Source organism: Orcinus orca, chromosome 14 (assembly GCF_937001465.1).
Source record: "Orcinus orca chromosome 14, mOrcOrc1.1, whole genome shotgun sequence".
Lineage (NCBI taxonomy): Eukaryota > Metazoa > Chordata > Mammalia > Artiodactyla > Delphinidae > Orcinus > Orcinus orca.
This window is the reverse complement of record NC_064572.1, coordinates 63,339,909-63,349,489: the sequence shown is the minus strand read 5'-3', so window position 1 is coordinate 63,349,489 and position 9,581 is coordinate 63,339,909. Positions and strand designations below refer to the sequence as shown.

At 53.6% G+C, this 9,581-nt stretch overlaps 2 protein-coding genes across 3 annotated transcripts; one reads left to right on the top strand and one right to left on the bottom strand.

Moving 5' to 3' along the window:
- Nucleotides 1-2,502: 2,502 nt before the first annotated feature.
- On the bottom strand, nt 2,503-8,263 carry TWNK (twinkle mtDNA helicase). 2 transcript variants are annotated; one of them, XR_004482642.2, is made up of 6 exons: nt 6,406-8,248; nt 5,973-6,213; nt 5,730-5,837; nt 5,280-5,421; nt 4,350-4,532; nt 4,079-4,201 (listed from the first exon to the last, which is right to left on the bottom strand). XR_004482642.2 is itself a non-coding variant. In XM_004268466.4 (5 exons), the coding sequence occupies exons 1-5, from the start codon at nt 7,646-7,648 to the stop codon at nt 3,881-3,883; spliced, it is 2,055 nt and encodes a 684-aa protein (XP_004268514.1). In that variant the 5' UTR covers nt 7,649-8,263; the 3' UTR covers nt 2,503-3,880. The 2 variants fall into 2 exon arrangements, 1 of the variants encoding a protein (XP_004268514.1); XM_004268466.4 differs by lacking the exon at nt 4,350-4,532 and having other exon boundaries at nt 2,503-4,201; nt 6,406-8,263.
- A 42-nt stretch (nt 8,264-8,305) lies between these two features.
- On the top strand, nt 8,306-9,516 carry MRPL43 (mitochondrial ribosomal protein L43). The gene is given in 4 exon segments (XM_004268465.4): nt 8,306-8,492; nt 8,583-8,689; nt 8,802-8,998; nt 9,001-9,516. Coding segments are annotated over 4 exon segments (465 nt in total). The 5' UTR covers nt 8,306-8,361; the 3' UTR covers nt 9,031-9,516.
- The last annotated feature ends 65 nt before the right edge of the window (nt 9,517-9,581 follow it).

The following is a 9,581-nucleotide window of genomic DNA, read 5'->3' as shown; positions in this document are numbered from 1 at the left end:
TGAGGCCGCGCCCCCGACCCCGGCAGGGGAGTGGTTTGCGCAGCACCCCCTCAACAGCCGACCCAGTACCCAGCCCAGCTGTGGCTCGACGGTGGCCCGAGACTGCTCCTCTGGCCTCTGACTTCACAGCTTACTGGATTTGGCTTTTGACTTACGAAGGGGCCAGTGGCGCGACAGCCAAGCTAAGCTACCTGGCTGCGCTAACCAAGTTGGCTATAGGGCTTTACTGCCACCCTCCTCTGCTTTGTAGGGAGCCCACCCTGGTCCACTCTCAGCCCACCCCCCAGACACAGGGGAAACCCCTGGGAATCAGACAAAGAAGGCTCGGGTTTCACCAAAACAGACCCCGCCCTTCCTCACACACACCTCGGGGCTGGGGCTGCCCGAGCAGAACCAGCGTCTCCCCCTCCCCTGGAGTAGGTGTCTGCCCAGGTGAGCAGGCTTGCCAGTTCTGGCCCCTACGGAGTATGGCCAGGTTTCTCTCAGGCTCATAAAGTTCCACCCACAGGCACAAACAGGAAGTTGACCTGTATTGCAGGGAGGCACAAAGGGCTCCCACCCTCCATGGCACTCAGGCAGCCTGTGATGTCTACAGGTATCTGGGCCATATTTGCAGCCTGAGTACCTGGGCAGCAGGAGTCCTGTGAGTTTAGTCCCTTCTCAAACCCATTCCCAGTAAAGGGATGGAGGACCAAGGCTGCCCCTCACAGGCAAGTGTGACAATGAATCGAGGACAAGGCTGCAAATCCAGCTGGACTCTGCTGGGCCAGGCTCTTCCTCAGCTCTCAGGAAGATTCTTAATGTCCAGCTGGGCACAGGCAATTTGCCTCAATACACTCTGGCTACGTACAGGGACAGTGACTCTCAGGGATCTTACACAGGACCCAGGGATTAACTACTGCTTTCTAGGTTCCAGGGACTCCTGAACACACTTTGGGCTAATTTTGATGTGAGGAGTTTAAGGCAGGTGTGGAATGGAAGGTGTTTGTATAGGGGGTGGGGCTGGGGGAACATTAGCTTCCCCTCTCCCCCATTCTGGTTTGTGCAGTGTGGGGGGTATCTGCTAGGAGGGTGGGGCAAGACAAGCAAGTGTGTATCTATCCCTCTAACTCCAGTTCACACAGAGACCTCACAAAAGTCCCCTAATGGAAATCCCTAAAGGATTTCCTGAGAACACACCAGGCATCCTAGGGAGACCAGAATATGGAACCCACATCCTTATAGGTAGGACTGACCTGGTGGTGTGCATCTGGAAGGCATGGCTGATGTTCAACGTTATAGACCCTGGATGAGGCCTAGACCAGCCAGCGGCTGGGAATGATTACTGCAGGATTAGGAGGCCTGGCTCCAGCCAGTCTGGGAGAGACCCCCAAGAAGGGAGGCCCTGGAAGAGGTCCCCCCTCCCTCCCCCCCAGAGAACAGCTTTGCTCCAGGGTGTTTCAGGAGACAATTGTAGCCACAATTCTCACACACCACAGACCAGAGAGACCCCAGACCATTCCACAGGGTTCCAGAGCCCCCTCTTAGGTTGACAGGGAAACCTTGATAAAGCAGCCCTGCTTTCAGGAAGCAGGAACCCCACTGACCCCACCACCCTTTACAAAAGGCTTCTCCCCAGCCCCCTTAGAACATCTTGCATTCTCATCACGCTTGCAGGCAAATCTAAAGGGAAACAGACTTTAGGATATCAGAGGAAGTGAGATGGGAAAGTGTCACCATTTAGCAATATTTCTTTAAAAAAATTTTTTTCATTAGAAGCAGATTTCTTTCTTTTTTAAAATATTTATATATTTGGCTGCACGGGGTCTTAGTTGCAACAGGTGGGATCTTTATTTTTTAATTGCGGCATGTGGGATCTAGTTCCCTCACCAGGGATTGAACCCGGGCCCCCTGCATTGGAAGCACCAGAGCCTTAGCCACTGGACCACCAGGTAAGTCCCTTAGCAATATTTCTGACAGGTCTCTGGCTAAGTTATCTTACAATCTCCGGCAGGGTTTCTTAAAAATGAGGAGTCCTTCAGCCATAAAAAGAAATGAAATTGAGTTATTTGTAGTGAGGTGGATGGACCCACAGACTGTCATACAGAGTGAAGTAAGTCAGAAAGAAAAACAAATACCGTACGCTAACACATATATATGGAATCTAAAAAAAAAAAAAAAGGTTCTGAAGAACCTAGGGGCAGGACAGGAATAAAGATGCAGATGTAGAGAATGGACCTGAGGACACAGGGAAGGGGAAGGGGAAGCTGGGACAAAGTGAGAGTGGCATGGACACATATACACTACCAAATGTAAAATAGCTAGCTAGTGGGAAGCAGCCGCATAGCACAGGGAGATCAGCTCGGTGCTTTGTGACCACGTAGAGGGGTGTGATAGGGAGGGTGGGAGGGAAATGCAAGAAGGAGGAGATATGGGGATATATGTATACATATAGCTGATTCACTCTGTCATACAGCAGAAACTAACACACCATTGTAAAGCAATTATACTCCAATAAAGATGTTAAAAAAATAGGTTCTGCATTTTTAAACAAGAGCCCCAGTTCTGACACACACTAACATAAGAGAAAAGCTGAGAGGGTACAAGAGGAGGGAAATGTATGGGGTGGGTGGGGGGTGGCCAGATAAGAATATGCTGAGCTTGGGTCCACGAAGAGAGGTCAGTGAGTGGCTCATGTCACAGAGGTACAGCTGGTCAGGCAAAGCCTTAGGCATGGGGCCCAGTGATCCGCACCTCTGCCAGGGATCACATGGAGATCCTCAGGGAAGACAGATAAAGAAGCACCATCCTGTCTTCCCTAGGCCACAAAGAGATGTAAGGGTGTGCATGCATGAAGACCCTTTAATACCCCTGCTTTCTTGGGAGTGCGCAGCTCAGGCAGGGTGGGGGAGGGGACCTATCTGCTCCCAATTCAAAGTGAGAGGAAAATCCAGTTAAAGACTGGGGTGACACCCAGTGGTCAAATAAGAAAAAGCACAGAAACAAAGGCAATGGAAACTTTTTTCAGTAAAACTGGAAAAGGCTCTACAACGTCATGATTGCAGCCACTCCAGCAGTCCAAGGCAGCATACCATGGAATGAGTGTCTAGGTGGCAGGCACCCTGGGCTAACAGCTCCCCTCCATGGCTCTCTTCCAGGCTTCCACCTTTGTGGCTGTCCCTGGTATTATAAGGGCTGAGCACCTAGATCCAATGGTAGTAAGCACTACCTCAGGGCAGGCTCCAGAGTGGGGAGCAGAGGAGATTGGTATCCACCATGTCGCCCCTTGGCTCTGAAAGCCTGGGCTGGAGTTTTGGCAAGAAGTCCCCTATCCCCTTTCCAGCTTCCCCACTGCTTTTACCTCAACTTGCTCATTCCCACCTCAGGGCCTCTGTATTTACTTTTCCCTCTGCCTGGACTCCTTTCTCCAGATGTTCACATGGCTCAATCCTAGTTCTTCAGAGGCCCCAGCTCAAATGTCCTCTGCTCAGAGACACCTTTTCAGATATTAATCTAAACTAGCCTGTAAGCATTATCACATTACTGTATTTTTTCCTCTAGAGCATTTTTCACTATCTAAAACTATGTTTTGTATGTATTTGTTCATTGCTTATCTTGTCTCTTCTACCACATTACAGGTTCTGTGGAAGCAGGGACCTCATCTGTCTTGTCAGTGCTATATTCGCAGGATGCAGAACAAAACCTGGCACACAGCAGGTTCTCAAATATTTGCTAAATTGAATTCTCTTGCAATGAAACCCTGCCCTAGGCTAGGCCCCTCAGATTGAGAAGGGCCCATAGGTCACAACTACAGGACAGAGGCAGCCCTAGCAGAGGACTAAGAGTCTCTACCCCAGCCTGTCCTGGTAGGCTCATTTCAGCATCCAGCTCTGCAATGCCTTCACCTTGAAGGCTTGGAGAGGTCTGGCTTGTTGGGGTTGGGGGCCTGGTCAGAGTGAGTCTCAGAGATCTGGGGCACAGCCCCCTTTTTGCCAGAAGAGGGCTTTTTGGCCACTAGCCCATTGTCATCCTTGATCTTCTTGAGCCGGGCCTTGCTCTTTGGTGGTATGGAGAAGGTGAGAGAGCTCTTGTTGAATTCAAGTGGGAAGACACCTACGTCTCCATCAAAGCGGTTCTTGGACACCTGTAGATACCGTTTCCCTGGCCCAGTTACCAGCCTCCTGTCCTGCAGGATCAGAACATTGTCTGCTTCCTGGCTTGCCTGGGGGATAAGGGGCAAAAGGAGGAAGGAGCAGTGAGAAGACGTATGAGAGAACCACAAAGGAAGGTTGAGGGTGCAGGGAGGAATAGCAAGAATGGGGGAAGGGAAAAGTACTTCCCCCATCACCAAAGCTCTTTGAACTACTGACCAGAATGCTGGGGCCACTTGAGCCTTTTAGTTCCCTGACAACCCTGTTGCTGTCCCAGATTGTGTACATGCTGTTCCCTCTGCTGCTAACATTTCTGGCTCCACAGCTCACTCAACCCGAGTTCCTTATCATTTAGGTCCTGGTCTAAATGTTACACTTCATCAGAGAGACCATTCTTGATCCCTGTAAATAAAAAAGGCACTACCATCTTTCCATTTCTGTTATTCTCTCCCCCAGTTCCATGTCTGTTCCATTGTGGCACATAGTTTGTGTTCCTTGCCCTGTATTCCCCGTGCCCAGCCCAGGCTTGGCGTGTAATAGGCACTCAGTGTACCACTGGAAGCTCCAGGGTCTGGCTGGTCCCGCTGCCCAGAAGGCCCTCCCACTTATTTGCTTATTTAACACCTGTTGTTGGACAAAACGCAACCCAACCTCTGTTGACACATCTTCTAGGAAGTCTCCCCCCAGGCTGACTCAGATGCCTTTTCTCTTTTCTCCCAACACCTGTGCTGCCTATCGTAGCGCTTATCATACTGAGTTGTAATCACTGTCTCCTTTTTTCCCTGTTTTTTTTTTGGATGCGCCACGTGGCGTATCGGATCTAAGTTCCCCAACCAGGGATCGAACCCGCGCCCCCTGCATTGGAAGCACGGAGTCTTAACCACCGGACCGCCAGGGAAGTCCCTCACTGTCTCCCTCTTTTCCCCATAGAATATGTGAGTTCCTGGAAGGCAAGCAGGGCAAAGGACCCACCATTATCAGCCTTGTATTCCAGCACATGTGTTCCTCATGTCATGGCCCCAGAGGCAAGCTGCCTCCTGCCTGTTCCAGATGGACAGTCAAGATGATTTAAGGCTGAATGAGGGCTGTCCCTGGTCACACCTGCCCCCTCTACTTTCCATAGCTTGAGCTCCTCTAAAGCCCACTTACTTTGGCTGAGCCAAAAATGGATGCTGTCTGTAGTTCTTTATCATCATCTTCCTTCCGGGGGTGAATGACCAGTGTCACATGGCAGCTACTGTCTGTGGCAAACTTCCGAAAAGCCCCGATGATATAGTCTTGAGCTGCAATCCTACCCAACAAAGAGGTTACCAGACACAGAAGGACAAGAACAGACACATACTCCTGATTCGTTAACATCTCCCCACAAACCACCACAACCTCACTCTACTTCCCTCTACCTAAGGACTCACACTTAAGTCCCTGTCCATACTTCCCACTACCACACCCCCCACCTCTACAAAGACAGAAATACATATGGGATGGTATGCTCCTGCACATATGTCAGAAAACAAGAGTACAGTGTGTCTGCCCAGAGGCCAGCTCCCTGAGAAGATGTGTGTCTAAGTGGGTTACAGCTAGACAAGAGGAGGATGTCACCTGTCTGTGGACAGCTGCTCATGACCCATCATGAATTGCAGATTGTCGATAACCACATGACAAATGTCATACACGTAGACTGCATGTTGCATTGTGTCTATCACAGTCCTGGGAAGAGGCAGAGACAATGAATTCAAGAGTCAGTTACAAGTAATCTCCAGACCATGGCAGCCAGAAAACTCTGTTGGGAGTCTGTTCTCCCACCCTCCTATTCTTTGAAAGCTCCACACCTAGGAATCTCACCTGATGCTCTGTTGCCCATGAAAAGTCATGAAATAGAGGGGCAGGTCTTCAAAGCGGTCGGCCCACTCGTCGTATTTGTCCAGTTGCTCTTCCAGTCGCCCCACAGCGAACTGTGTCAGCATGACCCGGGCTAGTCTCACGTTGCTGATCTCAAAGCTACCCCATAGCGTGTTCACTCCCTGGGTACACAAGTCCAGGGCATATTCACTGATGAATGTCGTCTTTCCACTGCCTGTCGGCCCTGCATGGGGGGTTGAACACAGACCCGGGTGAGGAGTAAAGCCCTACCGTTGAAACCAAGACAGGCAAGGAGCTTCAAAGTTGGGAGGGGAAGGCGCCTCTTCAACATTTACTGTAGCCCAAACCCACATGCTTCAGTCATCTGACCCTCTGCCCCCAAACCCGCCCAAGCAGTGATTTCCCAAAGGGTCACCTGTGAAGACTGTCAGCTCGCCCTTCCGATGTCCCTTCAAGAGACGATTGAGGTCAGGGAAGCGGCTCCAGCGAACGCCAGCTGCCTGCTCCACATTTGACAGTTCTCCTAGCACCTCCTCCCGAAGCTGCCGGAAAGACACGATAGACTTGTGCCAGGCAGGCAGGGCAGTACGCAGAATACGAGAAAGATTTAAGCCTTGGTTCAGAGCCTCCAGGGGAGAGGGCTGCTGGTCCCCAGGCCGCACCAAGGAGCATCGTTTGGGGTTCAGTTTTCGGGCGAACAGCTTGGCAGCTTCCCAGGACCGAAGGTCATCCCCCAGCCAGAGCACAATGCGTCGAAACTGTTCGAGGTAAGGAAGCAAGACAGGGGGTAAGCAGGCTGTTCCTCGGGGTAGGGCAAGGGTGGGCAGCCCTGTGGACTGGCTCAAGGCCAGGCTGTCCAGCTCACGACTCGTCAGCACCAACTCAACATCTCGACGACTGATCAGGGGTAACCCAAACAGGTTGTGGAAGGCACCAGGCTGGGGGATGGTGGTCTCCATATAGTGCACTCTGTCACCCTGGCCTTCGGCCCCTAGTAGCTTCAGGCCTCGTAATCCCAATCCTCCAGGGGAGAACCAAGGAAAGACAAGGCTGTGAGCAGGCCGCAGGTAGCGCACACTGAAACGCTTGAGTGTGTCATCTGTCACTTTGGTGAGGCCAAACATCACGCGAGCCAGCTGGGCCTCCTTTGGTTCAGGCAGCTCCCAGAGAGGTACGGCTCGGTCCCAGATCCTCTGGACCTCCTCACTGTCCTCAGCTTCTGGGGCCTCACTAAGCAGGACCCCTTCTCTGGCCCCATCCCCTCGCCCCTCCACGCTGGCCTGGAAGTCTTCCCAGCTCCCCTCAGCTAGGCTGGTCATGCAGAGAAAGCGGCCTGTGGTCTTGTCAATGAAGAGGCTGAAGGAAGTGGCAGCACCAGTCTCGTCCTTGAGCTTCGAGGCACCCACAAAGGGACTAGGTGCCCGCACGCAGCTGTGCCCATCCTGGAAGGGGATCCCATGGGCCCGCAAATATTGCCGGATTTCAGTTGCTGTTACAGGCAACACTGGTACCTCCAAGGCGGCGAGAGCCTCCTTCCTGTACCGTCTGCGAGGAGGGCCCACGGCCAAGCTTCGTGGCAGGCCCCTCCACCCCATCCACGGCCCACGTAGTGGCAGCAGGATACGGAGGGGGTACCCACTTCGGAGGAGGACCCACATTCCTAGTCAAACGGGGGAAGTCACTGCTTGAAATGCCTTAGGTGCCCGGTTCGGGTGCCTTCACTACTAGGTCAGACCCTAGGGATCCTGCACGCACCTCTCTTCTCCCTCTGAATCCTCTTCAGCCCCTCTACATTGCCACTTCACATCTATGCCAGAGGACACGGCCCTTTCACGTCCGTGTCCCTTTGGCCGGTTCCCTACCTCTGAAGTCCTCCACAGCTGCTGCCCCCGCCGCCTCCCCTCCGCGCCGCCCCTCGCCGATGCGGTTTTTCTCGATCATCTCCTCGCCACTACCGCCCCTCCACTGCCCCTCCTCGTCGTCCTCATCTCTGCGGCCGCCTGCGTCCCTTCCGTAGTCCCTCTCCTCTGAGCCCCCTACTAGAGGACCGCTCCGCCGCTCCTTCCCTCAAGGGGACACCAGGCAACCTGAGCGCCACTCCTTCGCTCCCGCCGAGCTCCGCGCTCAGAGGGACGCCCGCCGCGCCTCCGCCGCGTGGTTTTCTCGGCTCCACTGCTAGGAGCTCCGCCGCTCCTGACCTCGGCCCCACTTTCCTCTTGCCCCTGTTGCCTGCAACATGGGTCACTCGCGCCACTAGCCACGACCTCGGAAACAAAACTGCCGCGGCGCCAGTGTTCCAGGAAGCGGAAGCCTCGGGTTAGTCCCGCCCCCACACTGAGAGGCCGGGCTCCACGGCTTCGGAGCTGCGGCCATGACGGCGCGCGGGAGCGCGAGCCGCTTCCTGACCAGTGTCCTGCACAACGGGCTGGGTCGCTACGTGCAGCAGCTGCAGCGTCTCAGTTTTAGCCTCAGCCGTGACGCGCCCTCGTCCCGCGGCGCCAGGTGAGCCGGGGAAGGGCGCGGACGTGCGACTCCATGCCGAGGTTGCCCCGGGTCAGGAGTCACCTTGCTCACCCTTCTCCGGTCCCTCAGGGAGTTCGTGGAACGAGAGGTGACCGACTTCGCCCGCAGGAACCCCGGGGTCGTAATATACGTGAACCCGCGGCCGTGCTGCGTGCCCAGAGTAGTGGCCGAATACCGTAAGTGGGGCCGGACGAGGGCTGGAGGGAGGCGTCGTGGGACTCGGCGCGCTTCCTGCCACTCGTGTGACCCCTGACCCGCTTCCTTTTATCCCCACCTCCGTTCGGCCAGTTAACGGGTCTGTGCGCGAGGAGAGCATCCACTGCAAGTCGGTCGAGGAGATCGCCACGCTGGTGCAGAAGCTGGCGGACCAGTCGGGCTTGGACGTGATCCGCATCCGCAAGCCCTTCCACACGGACAGCCCTAGCATCCAGGGCCAGTGGCATCCCTTCACCAACAAACCGACAACGCTGGGCGGGCTGCGCCCTCGAGAGAGGTCCAGGATCCTGCCCCAGCCTAGCGGCTAACACAATGAAGAGTTGCTCCACCTACTCCAGGGTTTGGACTCTGACCCCAGTAGAGGCCCAGTAGAGGTGGTTCTTCCTTCTGGTTTGGTTCACGGGAGACAGATGGAGCCCACCAAAGGGGAAGCTGATGCCAAATCTTTTGCTTGGGATAAAGAAGAGCTGCCTGTTTCTTTTTGATGTACCCTGTGAGGGGCAGAGACTGTGAGTCTCCTAATTCTGATCCAGCTGACATCTCGGAAACCCGAGAGTCTTCAGATTTTACTGGATCTTCATTTCTTAAATCCAGATCTCAAATCACAGTGAGAGGATTTAAGGCTGGCTTCTGAAGAATCCCTTATGTCCTGTTTTTGCAGCCATTGATCAAGAGAGAGCTAGTACCTTGTGCCCTGCTGTGAGCATGGCATTGGGCTAGGTCCTTTATATCTGTGAATGTTTGTGTGCAGATTAGAAAACTGAAGTTAATAAACTTGTCAAGGTCACACTTGAAGTCTACTTCAAAATATGCACATATTTAAACTATAATGCCATTTTTTTATCTTAAAAC